The following is a 27,534-nucleotide window of genomic DNA, read 5'->3' on the forward strand; positions in this document are numbered from 1 at the left end:
TCCACCTAACTGCTTTCATGTCATGAGAAATCCTTAACTTCCCCCCAAAAAAGGGACACGTTTCTAAAGCAGCATGTGGACTCGTGACCAAAGATGATCCCAAATAACATTTAAATTCCAGAAACACTCACTGCAAAGAATTCAGCTCTGAAATATGGAAGACCTAAGGAAAATCCAGTTATTCTGAGGAGAACGCAAATCTTTACAAATAAAATGCTGGCACACTTAAAAGATAAGCAAGCCTGCAATCTCATTTGGATGTAATCCTATTACAGGAATTTTTGTTTGTTTATTCTACAATGTTAACAAATTACAAAGGACTCTGAATATTAAAACCTACAAGCTTTGTTTTGAGAAAGAAATTTGCTAGACTCCAAATGAACAAGCACCAAGTGGATCACCTTCATAACAAAAAGGTGTATCTTGGGGTTTAACTGTTGCAATCGAAGCGCTGCGCACACTAGGTTGGTGTAAGGCGTGACGCGAGATTTCTAGTCATGCCTACAAACTTTTATCATTGCCCCAAATTTTCTTGTTCTTCTAATATACTGGAGTTGCAATACAAAACCCGCAGCCTGCTACCTACAGAGGAAAAGCTTTCCTGTAACATCCAGTCCTGAACTAATACAGTTGTTCTGGCCAGTCATCTTCAATGTACACTAAACATATTTGGCATTCTGTAAGAAATAATAAAGGCATCTCCAATGGCAGGACCTGGAGAAAATTATTTCAACCATCCAACAGCAATGATAATGCATATGTCCCAATTATTATGCTTTGGAATCTTTCCCCTTACAAACTAAAGACTATTTTATTGACTTGGTCTCACATTTCTAAAACGCGTACCCCGTACTTGGGAGTGCAAACTCAGCCAAAGCAGAGTGATAATGATTGCACACATGCTTTGGGAACCTGAGACATATTCAGAGGTGCAGCAAAAAATAAATAAATGACATGTGGCTTTTCAAGTGCTTTTCAAGTGCGACATCACTCATTACTCACAGAAGACCAGTGAAAATCGGACGAGTTGGATTATTACAGTAAAGATTCTTTACTTTCCCACAGCAAACAGAAAACAAATACTTTTGCACTTGTCAAGTTCCCAGGTACTGTTCTCTCTTACTCAAAATTAACTCCAACATTTTTCCAGGCTACATGAAGTGTAAAAATAAAATATATTTTTCCCCATACATAAAGCAGAAAGCCCTTCATTCTCACTTTTAAGTATTTCTCATTAGGAAAATGGTCATGCAGGGAACTGGTCACGCAAACGTTTTGATGAAAGTCTTGTACCACTGCTACTGGCCATCCTCTGATCTCTTATTCACACTTACTGATTAAAGAATGAGGCAACATTGGCAGCAACTTCAACCAGCTTCAATGCTGTTTCAACTTCAATGACAATGGACTTTTGTTTTGCTGTGGGTGGGGATTTCAAGTTCAGTTAAATAAAGATTATTGTATTAAAAAAGGAAGAGTACCTTTAGGAGGAAGAGGCAAAGTCTGGAAAACTTAACCCATTACTGCAGTGATTACTTCTTCACATCGGGAGTCTCTAGGTACTGAAAAACGGTTTTGGACTTAAACAAGTCCAAATTACTCAAAGCCTCGATCAAACATTGAAGGAGAATTAAAAAAATTAAAAACTGGGGCAAAAAAAGTTAATGAAAATGGAACAAGACTGAAGAGTTGTACGCCTGCTTAAACATGGACCTTCAGTTTTTCCCAGACAAAAATCCAACACTGGCAAGCAGTGGCAAAATAAAACCGAGAGAGCTCGATTTTCCACTTCCAGTGTAAAGTAAACCCTGTGAAACGAAAACAAGCAATTCCTGTCTGTTTTCACTAGGGCCACTCTGTTAAAAATGAGTCTGTTTGGGAAGACATCTATCACAATGTAAGGATTTCCATAGCGGGTCATCACCCATGACGCGGATGGGGAGGGAAAAAAGTTACTGAACTTTCCGAAACATGTCTTTGCAAGAATTCCAGTTACTTTAAAAACCAAAAGGAATGAACTTTCTTACCAACTAAGTTTGATTAGATAGGCTGGAAATTCAAGAATAGTCACATTTGCTTCCATACCTACCAAAAACACAACAGCAAAGTCATCATGAAATGACTGAGGACATATTCAGTCTCATTTCTATTCTCGACTGTTACTCACCCTATATAGTGCAACAATAAATGTCACTATGGTCAAATGTAAGCAAAGGAATTTGCAAGAAAACTGAAAACCTATGGTTTGCACTAGAAAGGAGTTCTGAAGTTTGAACAAAACAAACATGATTTAAGGATCTCTATTAGACTGTGGGACTAGGATACAAATACAAAAATTATATAAGCTTATGTAGTTACATTTATAGCTTCCCAGGTCAAGTGCAAAATTAAAAGATTTCAGTGGTATAATTTTTTGATTTAACCAGTGTAACTTCACACTACAAAAACATTACTGAACTGCTCCTACAAAAGCAAACTACAAAACTTAAGCGTTAAAAGAAACAATAAGATAAGGAGAAAAGGTCCATGAAACAAGTATATTCCAGTTTCCTGAAATGAAGCAAAACAGTTTTATCTGTGTCTAGAAATGTAGGTTAATAGTCAAACTTACCACCCTAGCTGCTCTCTCCTGAGATTCACATTTTCTGCAAAACCAGGGGCCAGTAGGGACTTGAACAATGCCATAACATGCTGCAATCAGGATAAAATTACAATCAGTATGCTTGCAAAATCTGGGTACCAAGAACCATGATGCACACAGACCACAGAAGAGCCATGGAACTTTGAGAGTGGGGCTGACAACATTCGTAGCTCCTTTTCGAAATGACACACAGCATGTGAAGAATGATCAGCAGCAATACGTGATGTGTGATGTGATTTTTTTTTGTCTGAAGCGTTGGGATAAAAATCTCCAATAGCTTTTAAAATAACCCGATGTGCTGGTTCTGCTAATGTGGGAAAAAAAACATAAACTGGACAATGCAGTCACTGCCTGGCAAATGTGTTATAATGTCCAAGGAAGAAAAATCATTCATCGGAACCTACTCATGTATCTGCACTGATGTCTTTAAGATGTGCCAGTGTCCATGTACCTGGGATGTAGTCTGTCAAAAACCGAGCTCAGACCAAAATTAAAAGAGTGGGTGCCAGTGCAATCTGCACATTATGGGTGATTAGTGGGTTTCTGATTTAACCTGTTAAAGGCCTGTATTCTTTTGTACCTTTTAAATAAATACTGCAGATGAAAAAGAGTTAGGGTCTGCAAATCCTTTTGGAACTTCTGAAGTTTCCTGCTCACTTTTCAAGCAAAAAGCCAGGGACCAAAAGCAGTCTGAACTGAGCGCATCGGTGACACCTGAACCAAAACAACCTGTACTCCCAGCTTCCAGAAAGAGGTTGCAAAAGGTTAAAGAACTCCTCATAAGACAATGATGTGGGTATACAATGAGAACATGTTTACTTCAACAGAGTTTCATAAAGGTTTTCCTGGTTAACACCTGGTTACAAATAAAAATGTGAAATATGCTCTGGCTCGAAAACCATTCATAAATGCCCCGTTAAGATTTGCTTTCCTCTTAATAAACTGAAAATGCATTGACTTTATCAGCCCATAACAGAAGGGGTCTAAAACAGGCATCTCATTTGTAATATATTACAATACATGGACCAAAGTTGTATTTGCCTAACGTCTCCTAATCACTAACAGTACAGCTATACAGCAGAGTTGATCAAAGTTTTTTTTTCCCCCCAGTCATGAGATATTATATTGTAAGTAAAAGGTATAAACACAAGTTTTGTATCATAAGCAGATGTGGTAGCTTAGGACGGGTTACATATAAAAAGGGTCTATATTCCTCTTAAGGTAACAGGGGAGCAGGAAGACCAGACAGGACCAGGGAGTTGTAGACGTCAATCGCCATGGAAACGTGTCATCCTAAACTTTTGGAAAAGTCGTATGTCAATACTAAGGAACCGGCACCGTTTAAAAAAGGGTAGAAACCTAACAAAACACGAGTATTCTCTCTTACAGACCACGCAATTTGACATACGAGCACGTTTCTCCGCAAATAACTGTTTTCATTACCATTCGTCCTTGCTCAGAGTGCCGCCTGTATAACCGTGCGCCCTCGTGTCTTCACACAGAGCAAATGTCACTGGGAGCACACGGAGCTCTCCCACGCATTATTAAAACTACAGGGAGAAATGTAGTGGTTTTTTTTATCATTAGCAACTCCCCAGAGTCAAGATATTTCAAATCGCCAAATATATATATAATATATAGCGGGAAAGGGGACAGATAACCTGAATAACTTGCAGTGGGAGATGAAACTGATCGTTCACGTCTCCCCAAAGCTTGCAAGCACCGCCACACTGAAGCCCACCTGAAGCCCCCTCTGGACGAGAGCAGGAGAGGAGCGGAGGCTGGATGCACAGGCTGAGAATTGCGAGCAGGAGTTCCTCTTGACTGCGATCACATGACATCTAGCTGCTCTCTCTCTCACTCTGCTCCCCTCGGCCGGAGGCCGTTTGGTAAACACGTCCTCCTCGCTTCCTTCCTCCCCGGTCTGTGCCTGACGGGGCCTCGGAGTTGCTACTGCAGCGTGAGCGATCTGCCCTCCCCCCTCCTCTCCCGCTCTCAAATAAAAGTACACAAGACACGCAGGTGCTAAGGGGGACGAGCGGGGGAAGGAAAAAAAAAATAGAGCGATCTGAATTACCTTGGTGAACAGCGACATTGCAGCCATGCCCGTCACAGTAAACCAGTGGATTCTCAGCCCAACCTCTCTCGTCTGAGCAAACGCAACAGCCTCCAATCATCTCCTTCATATTATTCGAGAAGTAGTCTTCTTCCACTGCCAGGGACGGCTCGCTGGATACCATCTATCGGAGGGGGAAAGTAAAGCGTACAGGACAAAAGGAACGAGCGTTTTCGGAGGGTTTCCTCGACACTTTCCCCGGGGTTCGGCTAGGTTCCACTTTGTTGCAATGCCATGTTGTTTGGTCGTGGCTCCCCCTACTCACGCCGTAATAATTCACTCACACACAGCACGAGCTTGGGACTCTCGGCGAATGGGGCTGCCAGAGCGCATGCGCACGGGGGAGAGCCTCTCAGCCCGTAGCAGGAAGGCAGAGCCTTGCGAAACGGGCGCCATTTTGGCTCTATCCCCCTTTTCACCGTTTCCCCCCAAAGGCGAAGCCATTTTGGCTCTTTTCCAACACGTCAGCGCGGATCTATCATTTTACAAATCCCGTATTTAATTTGATTTAACAAGTATATGGCCTAGAGCGGAGATTCTCAACTCCGGATCTGGGGGCTCGTACTGCAGCAGGATTTCTCAAAGCGCTTTTGAAAGTGTCAAAGCCAAAGGCTGTCGAGAAGGAATCATTTGGTTCGGTAAAACTTTAATTGGATATCACACTTCATCCAGGTTACGACCTGTTTAGAATTTAAGCAGACATATAAAACTATTTTTATGGATTGGAGCTGATAACCTCTGTCCTAATATTTTACATATCCGTTTACCGTGAATAATAAGATTTGGAACTCCAATTTAAGACATTTAATCAGTATCCCTGAAATAAGTTAGTATTTTGTTTATATGTGGGGTGTCCTTCGTGCCTTGGTATGAAAGGAATAGTTAGGCCATTCTGTTTATTCTGAGCCTTTCTTTTATTTTCAGTTTACAAAATTATAAATGCAGTAGTAAAATATGAAATAATAACACGAGTCTTTCGTAACTTCGGTTATTCTAACTTCAGTTATTACCTCGGTGAATTTCACATTCCTAAATGCTTAGATAAACATGAAACAACAAGCCCTGGTGCATTCTGTAAAATATATATTTAAAGATACTCTAGAAACCAGACATGTGGTCATGCTCTGTTGTCCTGTGGAAACAACACTGAAGTAGGCCTGTGTGCTTTTAGCTCTTATGTGTGTCTCCCGGTGTGATCTGATGCGCAGTCACGCTGTTTTGCAGTTTAAGAAAGGTTTATACACTGAAATATGTTCTGGGTGGAGCCGAAGGGAGATTCTCGCAGCGCCCCGGCCTTGTTGTGTAAGAAACAGAAGCGAGACTGAGGAATCCTGTGCTTTGTGTTGACCGGGAGGGAAATTAAGAACTTGATGCAGAGTCTAAAGTAGCCTTTTCGTATTAACTTTCGTAGTAACTGTTTGAGACGGTGAGTTATCTTGCGTTTTACCACTCCACAACTACCAGAACAGGAATGTGTTACTTTTTCCCGAATAAATAGGGGGAGGGGTGCACTCTTGGGGAGCTGTTTATTTTATGGACAATCTAACACATTTTACTTCCGTTTTGGATGTTGTTTTTCCCCCCCATCCAACTGCAAGCGGCGAATGGACAGTACAGTGAAGACTCTACATTGCTGTAGGCTTTTGCTACCTGGCTGCTTCTTTTTTTTCCAGATTAGTTACGGTAACACAAATTGTACTGTTTACGGGGACGCGAAAGGCAGATGTGTGGTATGTACTTGAGAGTGTTCTAGAAACGTAGCGATAGGCGAAAAACAACCGCACGATTAACTGTATTTTGCTTCTGTAAACGCCGCTTATTTTGTGAATATTTAATACACGAGCAATAATACTTAAAGACTAAATTCATCTGCCTCAGTCGACGTTTTTTATTCTTGTTTTAAGTAATCCCCGACCCCGTACATTATGAATGAAACATTCCGCATCGAGCCATGTTCTTTTTTAATTTAACAAATATTTGTTTTATCAACCTAGTGAAGCCCTATATTAGAATGTTTTAATATAATTTTCCTTCTGGATTCGATGTAGGAAAGTGTAATCCGAAAACAGCTTCACGTCCTCTATTATCTTGCTTAAGTCGCAGCCCTCGGATCAATTAATTGGGAAGCTGGAATTCGAATCAAACTTTTTATTTCGCTTGTTGGCACTTCAAAAATGCATTACTTTATACAGTGCCTCGATATAATTGTTATTATTGTAACTTGTAAATCAATATTGCCTATTTATCGCGTGTATCAGATCACCGGACAGTAAATACATGTTGAAATCTGAAGGCGATACAATGTAGACAGTTCGTTATCAATTCTATGTAAAATAATACATAATCAGCGACTTTATTCGTCTGTGTTTTATAAATATCACCTTTGTTACTTTTTTCCTTGGACGCAGACAACAAATCTGATTACTTTTTCCTTCTTTTCATGCGGTTTCTCTGTATTTTCATACTGAGAAGCAGCAATAAAATAAACTGGATAATTTTGTAAATAATTTAAAACTAATATCTACTTAGGGTTAGGTATCTAGGATTCGGAAAACAGAGCGCATTGCACTGAAAAGCAAATGTATTTGAAAACGGTGTTAAGTTAAAGTGAGCTTTTTCAACAGGATATCTTTCCTTCATTGATTTAAGAAGCGCAAAGTATCGCAAAACAGAAGCACCAGCTCATTTTGAATTACATGTTCGCTATTTGATATACTTGGGTGCACGTTATGTCAAAATACCATGCAATTGTAGGTTTTACATTTTTCTAGAGTCTATTACTGGGCGTATCATTATGTTAAACCCTAAAATACTGCGTATTTGCCCGAAAGATTCTGTTTTATAAAATAAACCAATCCTAAAATCTGCGGGAAAAGTAGATGCGCAAAAATTTTAAAAACAACAAACATCGAGCCTAGAAATTTTTTTCTTGCAGAATCTTCGAAAACTGTCTGAAATACGTGTAGATCAAGCAGTCAAGTGGTCTTGTGGCAAATGCAGGAGACTCCCAAATTGAATTCTTTGATTTGTGTGCTAAACAATTTACATTTAAAATTAGTCCAGCATCTCAGAGGGCAATAATGAAAAAAGTATGTTTGAGGTCTACACCCTAAGGTTAACATCTGAAATGCTTGTTTGTGACTAAAAAGGTGTGACTGTTTTGCAGATTAATTCCTGCACTGCATAACAGAATACATCAAAATGCACGCACACATATTGTGTACTGCATGCTTCTGCATTAAAAAAAAACCTACGAATTGATAACACCAAGCTATATCATTTAGTGCAGGGTCATATGGATAGATTATTGTGATTTCTGTATAACATTTTTCTGAAATACATTAGTTTACAGCAAGTTCTTCCATTTTTGCAGTAAGCTCCTTTTCTTCCAAATGGTTCAGTTTTCTCAATTGAACCCATACAAAATACATATCTGGTATTCAGCTTCTGCAACTAAAGACTCTGAATGTACAAATTTACACAGACTAACTCAAAACAGTACTCATGTATTTATCACGCTAGCCAAGCATAGCAACTTTTTCAGTGTATTGAAGAGAGAAGAAAAAAACTTTTTCCCCCTCACTCGTCCTCTGTCAAAAAAGATTATCATTAAGCATTTCCATTTCTTTATATTCAAAATGTGATAATTACATCCTACGTCTCTGTCCTGCCCATTAAAGATGCACTAATTGGTTATTCCAAACATTCTATAGTTGGTTGCATCTCTACAATACATGCTGTATAGTCTTCGTTTCCAGAGAAACGTAATATGTTTGCCAATAATTTATGGGGCACACGAGGCTTCTCTATAAAGTACAGAAAATGAAAGGTTTTTTTCTGAAGGACTGTCAATTATTTGCTTTAATTCTGGGATGCTTAAATGCAGCTTCTACATTAAGGATAAGGCAAATGTAAAACACAAAGCAGGACAACCTACTACAGCCTAAGAAAACAAAAAAGGGTTCAAAGGGACTGCTGCACTAGCGGTGCTACTGAAATAACAATGATTTTTAGTCTTGGGATATGATTAAGTCAAGGTCAACCTATTTTTCTCGAGTTAACTAAGCATTATTTCTGCTAAGCTTAAATGCTTGTATACACCTTAGCTCTCCATTTTGTGTCCAACTGTATTTTTCAAATGGTAGGTCTGTGTTAGTGTTGCGATTTTGTCAGTGCTATATTTTTACACGAGACTCTTCATCCAACTGTAGCTTAGACTTAAGAAAGTTCTACTTTATTAACATGTCAAACAGCTGCATGAATGTCATTGATCATCAATAATGAATACAAGTCTTATTTTGCCTGGGTCAGCATTAAATAACAAATCTCCCACCCACCCAAGACAGACACACACCTTCAACAACATCTGGTATCCTATTCAGCCCCACAAGCTGTGTTTCAGCTTGTCATGAAATTGCTGTTGAAGTGAGGACAATTTTTAAAGAAGTGTTAGGAACCCAGGAGTAGGTTCTCTATGCCATGAAATTTTATGTGAACCGATCTTATTACCTTACTACTATCTTATTTGAAACTTTTTTTTGGCTCTATATCTATTAATTTCCCAGTTCAATTTTGAACCACAGACACCAGAATGTTTGGTTTTTTTTTGCTTGAACTGAATGAATTGTCTCAACTTTATTACACTGTACTCACTGTTTTGCATCTATGAATTAGGTTAAAGCTCACAAAACTGAGGTTTTAGTTCAGCTTCCTTACCCTTTCGATACTTAATGTCAAATTCTGTAGATCTTATTGTTCTAAAAATAAATAGAGGGAAATGTTGTATCTCATCTTCTTTGATGTATTTTTTTAAAAAAAGAAACATTGAACCTGTATGTTATATGTGCCACCACTGTTGGTTTACTGGAGCACATCATAACATTTCAGTGAATGAATAATAAGGGTTTTGTGGGGAAATTGAGAGTCATGGGACTTGTTTCCAAACTAATTATAGGAGCAGAAGAACCACATTTTCACTAACTAAAAGAAGAATGCTTTGAATTGCTAAAAGTGCTAACATAAATCCTTAAAAGTAAAATCAGCTTAGCAAAGAACATTGTTATTAAGAAAGTTGTTCTGAAAGGTTTGTCAGGAGACACAGTTTCCAGGAATTAGAGTATTTGCTCAGTAAAATATTTTGTCCCTGAAAATATTTAAGCAGGCCGTTTCTTCGGTGCTGCCTGACATAAAGTCCCTTTGCTATCAGTATTGAATAACTCAGCATGACATGCTTTTTAACACCCAAACTTTGTTCTTTGGCTGAGATACACAACAGATTAAGTATTTATCAGTCTTGCCATTCAGGATTAATATTGCTAAAATATGAACATGTTCAGTGTGAACTGTAAAAATGTTCATTTAAAAATTTGTTCTAGTATGATCTTATAAAATATCCAATATTTCCACATCTTTTATGATAGGAAACAACTTATTTAGGTATTTTTTTTTTACAAAGCACTATATTTTTGGGGAAGCGAAACTAAAAATCACAACTGTAAATTTTAAATAAGCCTTGGTCACACAGCAGACATAGAACCACTGATTTTGGATATACAGTATGCAATAATTTTACTAGTAAATTGGTAAGGGGCTCCTGACCAAGGGGATAGTATCAACCTTATCCACAATGTTAATTACTAATTTCATCTATTTTTAATATCACATAAGTACAATACGATGAGTCAGACAGCATTGTTTTCAGATTCACTAAGAAGCCATGTGATAGTGATGTTAATTTTATTGATGAATTGTTTTGAGTTTAAAAATATTTAAATGACAAGATTCTGTTATGTCACAATGATTACAAATTTGTATACTCTACAATAATGCATTTTTTGTTATACATCCTACATTGGAAAATTAAAATGTTCTTTTACAAAGTTTAAGAAAAAACAACTAATAAACTGAAATAAAGTACTAGAAGGGACACACTTTAGTCGAGGGGATAATAATTCTGGTGTAAATAATTTATAAGATATTATAAATAGAACATACTACCATCTTTAGCTCTAGAGTCAGGGTTAGTAATGTCTGAGTTTGTGATCAGGATTATGGATTTCTTACTAACATGCAAATGCATATACAATAGATTTATGTCATTTAATTATTTCTTTATTAATATAATCAAGTTATTGAAATGTTTTCATTTTTGACCCCTAATCGAATCACTATTCAGAGTCAGACAATGTCAAGGATGATGAATTCTGTGCTGTTGCAATCAAGCAAATTGTCTTTTAAACATTCAGTTACACAAGAAAAAACTCACCTGTAAAAAAAAACAAAACCATGTCTTTTAAACATTTGTGTTGAAGGCGGCTTCTTATATACAGCATTGTGCATGTAACACTGTGTGTAGAATAATGTACTGTACAATGCCTAATAAAATCCTCAGTATATATTGTAATTCTGCATTTGTATTAGCTGTCACAGCAAACTGCCTTTTTGCTCTTGCAAGAAATCATTCATAATGAATTATCCCTTTATTAATAGGGAGCATTTTTAGGGAGATGTGACTAAACAGCTATAGTAAGGTTTTACAGAAAATAATGAAAGAATTTGGTGCCTTGGATTGGTGGAATAAGGTGATGGGAATTATCCTTTTCTCACATTTCTTGCAAATTGGCTCATGGAAGCTTTAAAGGAGCTCCTTAATACCAATTTGATTATGGCAAATTTCCAGCAAAAGATAATAAGCCATGTGCAGTTTTGGTTATTCAAACGAGGGGACATTTGAATAACCCACACTTCTTTTTGCAGAGCAAACAAGCTTCAGAAGTCAATATCCAAAAGTAAAGGCAAGAACAAAAGCTAGACTTTGGATCACGAAATGTTTTTTTTTTTTGTATTTCAGTAAAATAACTATAATTTGAATTATTTTGGCTACATACATCAAATCCTAAAGTTATTAGATGTCCATATATCTCATATCTTCTATTGTTATTAAATTTAGGAATAGTTTTGTCTTACATGCAGAGCTGCTACAACCCTCAAGTTTTCTGTTGCTTGGATTTACAAACCCAAATGTGTATTTTAATGGGATTAAGTGTGCACATGAGGTCCTCTCAGACAGTGTAACCTAAATGTAAATTGGGTGCTTAATGTATACTATGTTGCCTCATTTCTTTCTTCCATAATGAAGTAAACAGAATTGTCATATGTGTCAGTATATATGGAGAGAGATCCTAAGACCAAATTCCTCTCAAAGCTTACATACCATCTTAGTCCTTGAATGAGTATAATACTTGTGCTTAATTCAGTGTTTGTATACGTTTAGGCATGGGATTTGCAAGCAAAAAACTACTAAAAGTAACCATCTGATTAAACTGTACCTGCAAACACAAGTGTCAATTGTACAGATATGAGTTAGCAGATATTGATATTTGAATTGCAGTTGTAAGAGAAAACAATGTCATTTCTTAAAGAACAATTAGTTGAAGATGAAAACCGACAATGATGTAAAATATCCTTTGTAGTTTTCAAGATCGTAAAATAGAATTTAATCACCAGGTTCCTGATGAAGCCAGAAATCTTTAGGTAATACCCACACGGAAATAATGTGTGTGTACAGCTGTTAATTGATTTCAAATGTAACAAGAATAGTGCATTAATACCCAAAGGAAAAGTTATTTCTGTATTATGCATTAAAACACAATATCATATACTGTACCCAGTAGTTGCCATGATTTCACTTTCAGTTGTGAGTAAAGTGATTGTAATTTTTTTTCCTTTCCACTTTTGAAATGCTTGCATTCCAACTCATTACAAAGCAGGTATAATTGGGCAGATAAGGCATTAAAACTGTGATAAACATTGGTAACTTGCATCAACCAAGATATTGGCGTGACCCATGTATTTGAAATCTGTATAAAATCTTTTATGAACTGTTTGTCACAATAAAATGGACATTCTCAAACTGATTTTATCGTGTTTGCACCTTAAAAGAGTCTATGATCTTGTCTACACCCATAATAGAACCAGTTAGCTCCAAATCTTAACTCCAAAACAGGTATTAACCTGTTACCAACAGCACGAATATCTCTCAAAGGGGCATTCCTGTATGAACCAAGATGGCAGCCTCACCACCATTTCTTTCTTCATTGTCAAAACATAGGCTGTAACATTAAGCCCTGCTGTTTCAAAAACATTTGGCAAATTAACTCCAAATGTGGTCAGTATGTTTCTAGTGAGCATACCATTAACAACTGATGCGCCATTGTTCCTGTATATATAGTGAGATGATCACATGACAGCTATTTTGTTCTCACAACTCAAATTGCCAATGTCTTGGGAACTGATGCACTGATTGAATCAAAACTTGGGAGTTTTCATGAACAACCAAATCTGCTTCTGATTTACAGCTCACAGCGTGCTGCAATCATTTCCCCTCCTACACCGGGTCATCAAATGTTTGCCAAAACATGGCCTCCTAACGCAAACTGCTCCTGTTCAAGAAGGGTTTGTCCCTTTAACTCCAACCATGGTAGTACCTAGTGACAATACAGTTAACCTATGGCAAAATGGGATTTCTACATAAATCGTCATAGCTGCCTGACTGCTATTTTGGTTGCAAAATGTACACTCTATTATCTTGGGAACTACTGCGATAATTGACTTGATACTTCCATCCCACCCAAACCTTATTCAGTCACCTCTTACGTTGCAGCAATAATTTATATGCCCACACCAGGTCATCGGCTGCTTAGAGAAACACAATGCATAATTCTACACCAAAAACTATTTGGATCATTTTGTCCAAAAGTGATATTTATCATTCTAGAGACAAAGCAATTTCGAAAAAGAACAATAGGGCTCCTGGATGAACCGGAAGACTGCCCGACCTCCATTTTGCTTCTCTTTCCAATTCCCGTTCCACACTCCAAACTCTTCTTGAGCAACAACCGTTTCGCCTATCAGATCCAATTGTGGCAGGTATCCCGTCTGCAGACAGGTCAAATACCAAATTTCAGAATGGTTCTCCAGAATGCTTGTACCACAATGGCTGCCCGGCTGTCTGAGAATCGTTTGCTCCAATTAAAACTTTTAAACCGATTTTTTCTGAAGCCAATGAACCGAACAGTATATTTTAGTACTGTGGGAGGAGACCAGAGCACCAGGAGGAGACCCACGCAAACATGGGGAGAACATACAAACCCCACACAGACAGCACCCCAGGTTTAGCCCAGGGCCCCAGTACTGCAAGGCACCAATTCTAACCACCATTTCACCATGCCACTCATTGTTCAGCCAAGGAGCTCTATAAATGTAGATATCAATCTAGTTCTCCCTTAGTTTATTCTCAGTTCACTCACACCCTGCAACTCACAACTGGCAACCCACTGAAGCTAAGCAGGTGTGAGCCTGGTCAGTACCTGGATGGGAGACCTCCTGGGAAAACTTAGGTTGCTGCTGGAAGAGGTGTTAGTGAGGCCAGCAGGGGGCGCTCACCCTGCAGTCCATGTGGGTCCTAATGCCCCAGTATAGTGACGGAGACACTATACTGTAAACAGGTGCCGTCCTTCGGATGAGACGTAAAACCGAGGTCCTGACTCTCTGTGGTCATTAAAAATCCCAGGGCGTTTCTCGAAAAGAGTAGGAGTGTAAGTCCTGGCCAAATTTCCCATTGGCCCTTACCAATCATGGCCTCCTAATAATCCCCCCCTATGAATTGGCTTCATTACTCTGCTCTCCTGCCCACTGATAGCTGATGTGTGGTGAGCGTTCTGGCGCACTATGGCTGCCGTCGCATCATCCAGGTGGATGCTGCACATTGGTGGTGGTGGAGGGGATCCCCATTACCTGTAAAGCACTTTGAGTGGAGTGTCCAGAAAAGCGCTATATAAGTGTAAGCAATTATTATTATTATTATTATTACTATTAGAGCAAATAAGTAGGGATGTGCATGCAACGTTTCAAGACTGCTTGCTGTTTTCTGGTTAACTTTTTCAGAATTAAGTAATGACCCACTGTGTTCGATTCTTTGCTATGTAAAAAAATACATTCTTTTCCTCATGTACCTGCAAAGTTTATAAATTGACTTTCGCAAGAGTTTTTGTTCTACAGTAGCAGCCTGCTACCAAAAATCTTGATGAGGAAAAATCAGGATGCTACATACTCCCCTCTAAAATGGAGACATAATGAAATCAGTGTGTATGAATTCCTGCAAGTTTAAAGTAAGGCTGCAAGTTTAAAGTACTGAAAGAGTGTGTGTACCTGTAAAATTGTATAAGAATTACACCCTACCCTACCAGTCATACCAGTTTTATCTGGACTATACTATGAAGTCAGAAAACAATTATCTAGTTTAAGACAAATATTTGAACATTTAAAATGCAAATCTTTCAGACTGTTGTTGAGCAGGCCAAAATACACTGCATGAAATCTTTAATTATTATTTTTTTTAAATATGAAGATAAAAATAAATGTATCAGTACAATAGCGGCAAGATATTTGAAATAACATGAGAGGTATTAATGGTCACACATATCTCAGACATACATGAATACTTGAAGAGCTGGTATCACAGTCTCTTGTTAGCACAAATGTAATTTTTAATAGATATTTGACTACTGTATACAAGTTAGATGTGTTTCTGCAATAATAAAAAATTCGGCTACACACTCTGACTTAAGTGTTGCAGTTTAATAAGTTTAGATCTTTGAAGGCCCATTTCGGTTAACCACGTCAAATTATGCTAACAGAAGAAGTATATTAACAGGCTTGTTGGATTTTTGGAGCTGATCGCTCTTTCAGAATTCAATGATTTTTGGTAGAACTGAAAAACAATTATTTACTTGTAAACACAGAAGATGCTCTTGACAAACTTAAATACAGACAAATAAACAAATAGGTGTCAAAAAAGTAACCTCCGCTTTTTTTCTGTATACACACACAGCCTCTCCAATTCATACAGCAAATAACCAACTGTAATAGACTTATTATCTCTCCAGATTTAAAGTGCAAGATTATTATTTATTTGCCTGTCAAGAATAATTGCTAGGCACACACTGCCAATGACAATGCAGTACGTATTGCAACACTTATGTCGATTTTCAGCAGGAAACACCTTTTTGTGGTACAATGGTGGGCAGATGTTCCATCCATACATCTTACAATGGCAGTAGTGGGATGATATTTTTCATTCAAACCTTTCACTTAACACAGAGAAGGCAACACATTTACTGTGACGGTATCCTATCGCCATTTCAGACGTATTACACACTACCTACTTACACACTCTTTCACAAAACACAGATCTTGGGTTCTTATGTCTGCTTTTGATCTGATTTCATATATAAGCTCATGAGTCCATAGTGACTTAAGTATATTTTAAAATATGTGAAAAATGTCAGACCCCTACAACAGCAAATACTTGATTAAAGAAAGCACCTCACCAGTCCACATTTAAATCTTTGGTATACAAGCATATTATTCAGCAGCGCAATATGTGTGTAGCTTAATTTGTAAATCGTACTATATTCTAGGAGCATCACGAGAACCACAACTGAACTAATTTTCACAGCATGGTGAAAATAGATGTCACAGTATCACAACAGCTACTGTCTTTGCCAAGGGATCTGTGTGACAGAGGCACCATTTCCATTCTCAATAGTGAAACTGTGTTGTAACAGATCCAAAGATTAGCAGGCACCCAGCCTCCAACTCCACTTCTCTCTGGGATGATTCTAGAGATGGTATTTACGAGCCCAAGACAGACCCTGCAAAAACGTAACACAAGTGCCACTTACCAGCCAGTTATCTGCAAAGGGGAATGGCTTCATCACTGTTACTTTAGCTAATGTGACCTCCATGCATGCAAGTGCCAAAGCAGTGCATTTTCTGAGTGGGTAAAAGCATTTACAGCAGGTAACAATTTTCTTCCGTGAAAGCATTTTCATTGGAAAAAAGCAATGACCACAGAATTTATGTTACAGGGGTAGGAACACCTACAATTAAATCATTTTTTCACAATAGGATGCCAGATCCACCCCAGAAACAGTTCTTGGGCTGTCGAATTTGGTTTTTTTTTTTCCAGTTTGTTTTCAATCGATAAAGTCAGGTCTTCATCCCTGATGGCCTTCCACTTCCTTCCTGACAAATCCTGACTGCCACCCAAGACATAAGGTCCTGCATAAGGTTTCAGACCTATCTGGATGGATATGTGCAATGGACAGGTAATAAGAGGTCCAATTTTATGGCCTCTCCAGTCCCTAGATCCTCTGCATCTTGACTGTCATCATTGGTTTACTATAGTATTGTTGGTTGATGCTATAATCCAAAGTGACTTGTATGTCTAGTCATTTGTAAAGTTGAGTATTTTGCTGAAACAATTTGAGATAAGCACCTTGCTTGAGGGCACAGCAACAGTGCCCAGCCCAAGGTGTGAACCCTTGACCTTCCAGTTATAAGTCTTATCTAATCAACTCCGCAGACTGCTCTGACTGACGCTACAAAATGACAGTGTTGTGGGAAATTATGGAAAAACGCATGGCCATTTTAAAAGAACCCATAAATGCGGCGGTTTTGTGTTGAATCGAATGGGACAGCCCTCTTTTCCTCCACCACTTTCCAAGATATCCAAGATTGTTACACCATTAAAGAAGCAGTCTGTCTATTGGTGAAGCTCTTAATTACTACAAAGTCTGCCACTTTATGAACCTAGTTATTGGAAATAATTTATGATTTCCTATTGCTAAATTCCTGTTAGTTGAACATTTACAGCCTGTTACTGAAAACATGACATTTTCAGGTCAGGTACTTTCTAAAATATCTACTGGGGAGTCCTTCATTGTTTTGAATAACTATGCCTGCAAACAATCCAGTTTTACATGATTTACACTTTAATTGAAATAAAGTGTAACACATTTTAAATACATACATCTTGGCCTTAAAAATAGCATGCTTTCTCAACACCAGAAAAAAAAAACACTTTAACAACCTGAGTATTGTGTTAAAATTTTTAAGAGGTAATCTTATACAAGGGGGAACACAACAACAGCTAATGTGGTATATCCTATTCATATTTAAAAGACGGATAAGAGTTTGGGGTTGTGGTGATGACTATTGAAAATATGACTTGTCAACTGTAAGTCGACTATAAAATATACGCAAATGCTAGCAGGTCAACTTTAGTCATTTCCTCTGGGACACTGTAGTTCTGGTGTCCAGCCACACTAACCAAGCTCAGTTATAAAGTACAAATTCAACAGCAAAACCTTCTACCTTAAAAAGTTAAGAAAAGGAGATTTTGTATTTTATTTTAGATAAGCGTATGTTAATATTAAGTCAGTTGTTACTGAGAAGTGCGCCTTACTTAATAGAGAGCTTAAAAAACAAATTGTGTTCTCGATCATTTTGAAAAATGTACCCATGCATTTAGAACAAGTTACGAACCTTAGCATGACAATGTAACCCCAGAATTCTGAAATAAAATGATACCAAGAAATTTTCAATAATGCGGCTTCTGCCTGTTGCTTCCTTCATGAAATCATACAGTGTGAAGGGCTGGTGTAACACCGGTCCAAACGACAGATGATCATAGCTGAACAGTGTTTAAGAATCTTGAATTGGTATGTTCTCGGATCTGATGGATTTTTAAGGGGAACTAGCGGCATTGAATCAGTTATTTGCTGCCTCTTGGGAGAAGCTGGTGGCCATCAATTAATGACATTCCCCAGCTTCGAAGCAGTGATCTCTCCCGGGCCAAGCCTGAGCTCTGATCAGAAGCCTTTGCAAATTGAATCCTTGGATTGGGAGTCCCTCGATCTCACAATCTGTGATACAAAAAAATACCCAGATTAAAAGATCTTAATTTAAAACTGAAGGTAATTTATAAAGGCAAAGGGAAAGAAAAAAAAAAGGTTATTGCCCAAACTCAATAAAGTAACAGGCTCCTGAATATAAGCACAGGCCCTCTCTCGGAGCCTAGAAATGTGACGTGTGGAGTATTAGATTTGCCTTTGGTGTGGTGCAAGTAGGCACAAGACAAGACTCTTTTTTTCTTCATTAGCCTCTGATCTGCAAGATTAATGGTCTTTCCCCTGCCAGATTGGTGTTCTCATAGCAATCCAGAAGACGATCATGACAACAACAACAATTATAATAACAACAAAGTTGTAAGGCTGCTTGCATTCCATTTGCGCTCTTAAGGCTAAATTCGTAGGGAAAATTTGAAGCAAATCACATTTCAGGAGCCGGCTCACCCGTTCTATAGAAAAAATAAATGCGTCTGCAGCTCGCTGGCTTGTTTTTCTGCGGCATGAGGAGATCCTCCTTAAAAGAAATGTGAAAACAGAAATTCCCTTCCCCCATTGTACCGGTGTATAAATAGCTTGATCTCTATCAATATTTAAAGAACTAACAAAAAGAAACAATTCGTGCTGTGTCACGGACAGTGTACCTATCTCTTTGCATTCCTGAAGCGTTAGAACTAGGTAACCAATTTCAAGGTATTTAATAGTCTAGCTAATACGTCTGGAGTGTTACTGCGTTAAGAATTGAAAACTAACGAATATCAGGAGCTTGGGAACTTAGTACCCCATGGCTAAATTTTTCCCTCTACATTTTTAAAACTTGTGTTTATCAGCTGAATTCTTAAAAAGTTAAAGAAAAGATGCACATTTAAACAAACCGTATTAGATTTATTTTAAATGGAGCCCCGTTTTAACCTGAGTTCATTCAAATGTAAAGATTGTTTTTCCTCTGAAATGATGCAGTTAAACATTACCGTATCATTGTTATACCTTTATGCACACTTCTGCTCAGACGAACACAGGGAAACACGTGCATTTCCTTAACGATACACACTATAAGTGTTGCCTGATTTTGATTTTAAATGTGATGCCTCATCCTAAATTAGCTCAGGAGTAAATGAAAACTGGAGACCGAAATTCTAAACAAAGCTTTTTCTGAGGGCATTCTCCGAAACTAAACTTTTTCCAGGTAAAAAGTCTAAATCGTATGAATAAGTACACTGTACTTCAAGGCGCTCTTATGCAACATGGTCACTTAAATAATGTTTATTTCAATACGCCAGCCTCCGCCAAAAACGGCTTTCTTTCAGCTTACTGTCAGTAAATGGAGCAATAGTGCAGTTACCATTTAGCAGAGGTGGTGTAGTTACGATTTCTGCAGATTAACCGTGCATAACGTTTCTAATTAGTGCAGAAAAAAGTAAATTATACAGTGGTAATATACGTAGGTAAACAGTCAGTTTCCTGCTTTTTTGTGTTTTGATGTATAAGTATTATCTTGGTGTATTTGACATTTTGAAAACAAAACGCCAGAGGTACCATAGATTCACTCTTATTTGCCACAGAAAAACTGAATGTGGGGGCACTCGGGCCCACTGAGGAGGGGATGGGCAGGGAGGGGGAGGGCGAGAGTGAATACGCAACCCTCAGTTTAATTGCTCCTAACATCACTGTTCTGTGAATTCGTATTACCAGTTAGCCGTCCAAAACTAAGTGTGATCCAGGGTTATTAAGTGACAATTAACTTTCTTTAAACATTGTTATAGCGCACGAGAAAATGATTAAATAACGCATATCTACTTCGTATGTTCTGATTGTTAAAAGTAATCTTACAAAATAAAACAGACAAAGCAATTTAAATACAACGCTAGTAAGGAAAAAAATAACAACAACGGATTACCATCTGGCCAAAATGTTGTTTTTAACCGTGTTATACAATGCACCCTGCCTGTTATAATACTTGCAGATGACACAACTTTCCTGCGATTGTAAACCCAGAAAACATCTCAACAAGTCCACTTTGAAAATGTATAGATCCATTCGAGCGAAAATATAATTTTCTAATAATAAATACATAACACCATCAGACATAAACAACACGGATAAGTTAGTGAAATTTTCAATCTATAAAATAATTTCTTCAGGCTTGAAACATTTCGCATTACTGTGATAAGAAATTGTTTTTTTTACTTCTACTTTATGATTGTTTCTTTTACAAGAACCCCAGCACTTTTCCAGTATACTGCAAAAACAACACGAAGACTACCGAGTTTATTTCTGATTTAAACACCATGTTAACAAGCTGCAGAGGCAACAAAAATTATATTCTATTAAACAGGGTGTAATTAAAAATTCCTTTATCGCCTTACATATATATTCAGAAAAAAGAAAGGCGATAGCAGTGGTTGCTTAGAAATGTTACCACTGTGTAACACAGCATTACGAGAGTTCGAATTTTTCTGAAGTATTGTAGCAGATTTGCATTCATGACATGCACTTGCACGGGATACATAGAATAGCCTACACACCAAGACGCGTCACTCAGTTGCAACAGGCAATACTCCAAACATTTAAAGGGTTGTCCTTTCTCAAACAGGCCACTATTATTCATGACTAGTTTGCAAATAACCCGTAATGATCGGTTTTAGCGCAGCCTTCACCCAGTTCTACACCAAAATTAAACATGTTAAATGACCAGAAAGACTAAACAACTGTGTTTCAATAATATTATTTCAGTCGCATGCATTTGCTTTCTAGTTACATAAAATGGGTAATAAACACAAGGCTCATTTGTTATTAGTTATATTGGGGAACCCTTTTCGTGTTCAGGTATCAGCCTTTATTAATAGGAAAACATATGAATAATTTAGACTTTTGTACAATAAAATATTGTTATTTATGATTTGGGGGGCTTTTTGCAAGGCAGGTGGTCAGGAGAATAAAATGTGTAAAAAGGTATGTATGAAAAACAAATCGTTACTTTTAAACGAAGATATAAACTTTTAACTAGGTCTCAGCAAATTCGGTAAATAAAACCGTCCAATTTATCCCGTGTATTCCATCTCCTCACACCCACAAACAAGACATTTGGCGTTTTGTGGCTACATGTGGATGAATTAAAAGTTATTAATCTGCAGTAGAGCCTTTTACTCTTTTTTAAGTTTAATCAGTGATGAACTAGGCGCATCTAATGTCGTTCAGAGGGTAAAATACTTCACCAAAGAACCCCTCTGTAGCTGTACCTATTTAAAATGCTTGTGCCCACATTTTGAAATAAGAAAAGTATAGCACTTTTCTTTTCCCTCTGAATTAACCGGCCCTCCATCTCCTCCGTTTATCTCTCGTTTGTTATCTCAGCTTATTATGCTTTACTTTAACAAATCATTGTCAGTCCGATGTTAAGGTGTGTAAACGCGTGGATGGGGGAAAGAGCCTGTTTTTATTTGCAGGCAAAGGTACAATTTCTCGCCGTTTTATTTTGTGGAGGATGATCAACCCCTTTGTTCCCTGAGTAACACGTGTTTTGGTAAGTGGTTTTCATGCCCGCTGTATCTAGAAAGACTAGATTTCTAGTACACTTCCACTATTCTACCACCATTACATCATATTGCATTCCAAAGTCTAAACACCAGCCCTCAAGAATTCGGAAATATTTTTGGCTGAACTTAAAGGAGATGGCATACGTAGGGGAGTGCTTTAAAGCGAGCTTTTTGTTCAGCGATCACTTCCTCCGGTTCGCTTGGACGTCTTTACATGGACTTTTGTAATTCTCAGCTAAACCTAAGGTATCCTCATCAACGCTTTCATTACAAATACACTCCGACTTTAATTTACTACTTTATCGTAGTGGGTTGTAAATAAATGCTTTATTGCAGGGTGATTTTTAAATTAAAAGTCATAAGAGGGATAAGCTTAGCTTAACGTCCGTGTTTTATCAGGCTTTATGAAGACAGAGATATCTCTTGCACAATTACATCTAAATTGCAACAAAACGTTAGTCAAAATAAGGAATATTATAATAGTGTGCGAAGTCAAAAGAACCATGAAGGGTGATCTCATTAACCCATTTTTTCTACTACAACTGAATCTAGTTGAACGTCCAATGCTAGACAAATACCTTTTGACGAATACGATTCTACAGAAACACAAAACCTTTGCAATAATATTCTGTAGTTTAATTCGTGTGTACTGTATATATTAAAATTGAATTAATTGATGTTTTCATTACCATGTTATTTTTATTTTCTTGTGTTCAAAGCCTGTAATAGAGATGCTCCCCTAGGTTTTAATTACACTAAAGTCGAGGACACACACATATACATAACATTGGAGTTATGCCATTGCTTTTGATTATATGCAATGCAAATGTATGAATACACCTGTGTACCAGTCCCTTCTGTGCAACAGGACGTTAAGCAAGAAGATTTGAACATAGTCTTTTCGTTCTGTGTAGTTTCGACGTAACTGGGATAGATATGATTTCACCTGTTGCAATCGTCAATTATAATAAAAAAATGACTACTTTCAATATGAAAACATATTTTCCTCCCGTCATTGAAACATGCCAAGACAAAAAATAACCTTTAGTCTCAGATATGGTTTATATGAATGCGTTCTACTTAAAAAGTGTTAAACTGGAATATCGGTTACTTTTTTTTAGAAAAAAAAGTGAAATATTCCACAGTATTTTATCGAGCCATGCTATTGTTAACACGCTAGCAGTTGTTTTTTTTTTCTTCTTCTTCAGAGGAGAGACTACTTGCGAGGAAAAGCTCACAACGCGGTATATGATCACAGTAAAGCGTAGAGATGAAACTCGAGCACCGGGGGTCGTACCGAGCGGAGCTGGAACATTCGCAGCACTAATGGCTCGTCCTGCCGGGGGAGGGATTAAAACATGTGGACTCGAGCAAGGCACGAGCGCGGTTTACGCGGGGGCTTGTGGGTAATGCGAAGGTCCACTGAAATACTTAGCGGAACAACGGGACGAGGTGAAAGGTCATCCCCCCCCCCCACACACACACACACACACCCCACCCCCTCCCAACTCTCAACACGTGAGTTGCAAACAGTCGTAGAAGGAGAGTATAACACAATATTCTTCGTGATTTACATGTTATTGTGTCGTTCGTACAGAACGTATCTCTACCCAGTTAGCAATGCATTGGCTACACACACGATACAACTACAACTTATAAAAGTGAGTTAGCTGGTGTGTTGGTTGGACGGGGGTTAGGTAACAGTAATGCATTGTTTGATACTGTATGAGTAAGGCAAATAACTGCATTTCTACACAGGACAATGGGTTGTGCTTTTTTTAATTTGTTTTTCAAAACACATTTTCAATTTGTTATTTGTTTAAATTTATAAACAGTCCAAAAACATACCTTTATAATCTTTTTGAACTAAATGTATGATTTAGTTCACCATGGTTTACACCAAAAGACGAGTCTGCTTAGACTATTATTACTGTTAGTGTTTTATTGTTTACATTCAGCTTCAAGTATTCTGCTGTCCTAACTTTTTGCTCCTCTTGGCGCTCCGGGTAATTTTGGATTTGCCTAAACCCATGAATGACTAGTGCGCAGCGCAGATTTTGCACTCGTGCTCTGCACGTAACAATATGTAGTACTCAACGAAGATAGGACCTTCTCGTCGTAGGGGGAAAATAACGTTCTTTTTTCAGCAGTTCAACGTTTGTTTGCTGTTAACTGTGTCAGAAAACATTTTAAGATGCCGTTAACTGTTTCATTTCGAGCACACCTGAAAAACGACGAGTCTCTTATTTTTACTTACAAGTTTTTACTTTCACTTCCAAAAAGCAGTTAAGACAAGAAAAAAAAATATTTGTTGCAACGGGTGAATATGAGCCGATGCATTTAGAGGGAAAAAGGGAATTAAACTGAGTGAAACGGGGGGGGAAAAATCCTTCCTTTGTTCTGCCATTGTTTTCAAACAGCAGCTGGATACAAATATGCCTTCTTACCTTACATTCGTTCTAATCTGAAAATCTTCTCCATCAAAGTTTGCCCACACGATCCTTCTGAATAGCATCTACAAATGCAACGTCAGTTTCTTTAGTAGTAAAAATGTTTAAGCAATCCGTAGTATCCCCCCCTACGATTTCAGTATCCGAGCACGTTGTTGCAAGTATGTGGACCCCTGCTTTGTCAATCGGTCACGTTTGCACCGTTCAAGCCCATCCTAATTTTGCCACAAGAAATGAGCACGCCAGAGGTTTGAACTTTGAAGGAGCTGCGCGGAGCTTTCGCCTTTTTCCATAAAGAACTCCGCAAACTGTGTTTTCTGAAGAAGTCCAAAAACTAAGCAAGCTATACAATGTTGTGTGTTTTTGTTTGACAAACTGGAACATGACGAAACAAAGGAGATTAACAATGCAGCCTAGGAAAAAGGAGCTGTTAGCATTAAAGCAAACGTAAACTATGAGTCTTTCAAACTAAATTAAGAAGTTTTACCACTGAGAATAATATTCCCGGCATATTTTTAAAAAACCCTTTTCTTATTATTTTACTATATTATTTTTTAGTTATTTTGGAGTTTTACGTTTCCCAAGTGGCATGTTTTTTTTAAAAAAAGTTTACTGCCACTGACACAAGTGATATTATAAATGTGTGTTTGTAAGTATAGTCAGTTAAATTGCGAAATGTGGATTGTGTAAAAATAAACCCCAGTCTTTCTTACAGATAAAAACGCAAGTACGTAGCGCCCACAAGCACAATACACAACTCACCTTGAAAATATCATTTAAAAATATCAATTTCAAAACATAATGTGTGCAATTTTATCATTTTTAATAGTATAGTTGTATCTGGACGTAAATAGCACTGGGAAAAAGGGATTTTTAAAAAGTGACATAGACCATAAAAAAACGTTATGGAACGTTCTCACAATGAGCAAATTATTGGAGACAATGGGTGAGATTTTAGCACGAAAAGCAAGTAAAATTTGTTTAACAACTGAAATTCGTCTCGTGAAAATAAATCCTCATTTTGATACAAAAACGTATGAAAATCTGTTGCAAAACATGAAACTTTTGAAAACGTAGGCATTTGACACAATTTAACACATTATTGCACATCCAGGTCTATATATGAATACTATGATTTTTCTAATTAAGCATATTTGAGTTTCCTTAATACGTTGTGGCGTTTAATCTTTTAATGGATTATCACTTGTGAGGGCTATCAACACAATTTTAATTGCCAGAATGCATGCTATATACATGTACCCACTGCTTTCAGGTTATGACTATCATAATTGCGGGAAACTGTAACTCCGTGATCAAGGGCTTAGTTTGGGGGGAACTGTTCTCCTTAATTCCAGTCTCTCACTACTAAGGCCCCAGAAAAATGCTTAAGCCATTGTATTTTTCAAATTCAGCAAGCCTGTTTTGAGTTCGGGACAGGTCAAGGGTCACGACAAGGCTAGAGGTCAGTGCAGTACTGGTAAAGGTCGTCGTTCAGATGGAATAGAGCGCACCAATAAAGGAGAAGCCCTTACGTAATGAGATACTTTAAAACAGCAACTTACCGAAACGACGTTTGATCAAATTGTGTAAAACCACGAGTTTTACAGAGTTAAATGCAACAATATTAGGCAATACACACAAATAATTGTCTAAAAATATAATCTGGATATTTTCTAAATCCTATAAATGATAAGAGAACGTATCATATAAAAAAATCTACTGCTCATCTTAACCCCCATTCCAAAGTAAAAGCCCCAAGAATCCATTTTTGCATTTGCCAAGAAAACTTTCTAGAAAAAATATAAAAGCGTTTATCACATTCTTCTGCGTTTGTTACCAGAAACAGAGGTGATGAAAATGTCCAATTGGCAGGGAGAAAAAAAAAACATTGAACCATAGGTAGACGTTTTGCAACTTTTGATTCAACGTTTTAAATAAAAAAACATTAGCATTGCAGTCCTTTCACAAGCAGGCGGGTGGCAAAAGAAACACGCCATGTGAGGCAATGCTTTCATCCTAATCAGTTCTATTTTGCGACTGGTATAGACAAAAGTAAAAACGGAAATCTGTTGATGCAGCTCGGAAATCTACAAGGAGAGAGGAACAGTTTGTTTTGCACGTATGCTTATTGTGAAACTCTGGATAAATGTCTCCTCCTGAAATACAGACTACCTAGCAAACACGAGAATCCAGGATACTGGGAAGGCCAAATAATTCTGCATATCCATTTTAGTTGGTGTGACCCTTTTTAAATTTCCCACTTCCAAGTCCACTTCTCACACCGTTTTCCTAACAAAGTAATTGAATTAAAGGTTAAGAAGCTCCGTCAGCCTGCAATACACATAACGTACCCTCTTGCAAAAATACACTGTGAAGCTTTTCGATCATTATTCCCACCATCAAAAACTATACCACAATAAACCCAAGTCATGTACAGCCCGAAAGAAATATAGCATGGTTTTTGGTTGTTCAGATGCTCACTAAAATTTGGTATTTTTAGGAGAACAACTTTAAATCTATGCACATATATCTCAGAACCGATCTATCTTTCTCTCTTGTTTGTACCAAATTAATTTGATGTTTGACTGGGGAAAAACTAAGTAGTACCTGAAGAAAGAATAAGATATAATCTCGCAGTGCTAATTCTTCACCGGAATTGGGGGGTGGGTATTATTATTATTATATTTTTTACAAAGTATCACAGCCATTTGATATGCCCAAAATGTATCCAATAGATCTGTCTATCAAAAATGAGAAGCAAAAGCACGTCAATTTTAGCATTGCGATTTATTATAAATTACCTCAAAGATTCAACATCATAATCCACAATAAACGTTAGTCATTGATTGCATTCCCCTGGGTGGACAAATCTATCTTAAAGTAGCAGCCATTCACCAGGCTGTGAGGGGGCCCCACAAGCCTTTTTCGTTATTATCAGGATCGACCACCACGTCCTTCAGCAGATCCCCACACCAGCTCTAGTGTGCAGAGCGACCTGGCATTCCAGTTCTTACTATTGATTGCAATTTCAAATGGTCGT

At 37.7% G+C, this 27,534-nt stretch overlaps 1 protein-coding gene across 5 annotated transcripts in view; it reads right to left on the reverse strand.

Annotated features, from left to right (window-relative positions):
• mllt10 (MLLT10 histone lysine methyltransferase DOT1L cofactor) overlaps positions 1-24,672 on the reverse strand; it is a 108,189-nt gene extending 83,517 nt beyond the window's left edge. For 2 of the 5 annotated variants that reach the window (XM_069191034.1, XM_069191032.1), the window contains exons 1-2: positions 4,719-5,087; positions 2,612-2,691 (exon numbers count right to left, since the gene is read on the reverse strand). In XM_069191034.1, the coding sequence (XP_069047135.1) occupies positions 2,612-2,691; positions 4,719-4,881 (243 nt within the window). In that variant the 5' untranslated portion in view covers positions 4,882-5,087. Of the gene's footprint in view, positions 1-2,611; positions 2,692-4,382; positions 4,660-4,718; positions 5,088-24,491 lie in introns of those variants that run through there. The other 3 variants (XM_069191031.1, XM_069191033.1, XM_069191035.1) reach the window with 3 other exon arrangements.
• Positions 24,673-27,534: the final 2,862 nt, after the last annotated feature.

The sequence above is a fragment of the Lepisosteus oculatus genome, chromosome 6, assembly GCF_040954835.1.
Source record: "Lepisosteus oculatus isolate fLepOcu1 chromosome 6, fLepOcu1.hap2, whole genome shotgun sequence".
NCBI classification, from domain to species: domain Eukaryota; kingdom Metazoa; phylum Chordata; class Actinopteri; order Semionotiformes; family Lepisosteidae; genus Lepisosteus; species Lepisosteus oculatus.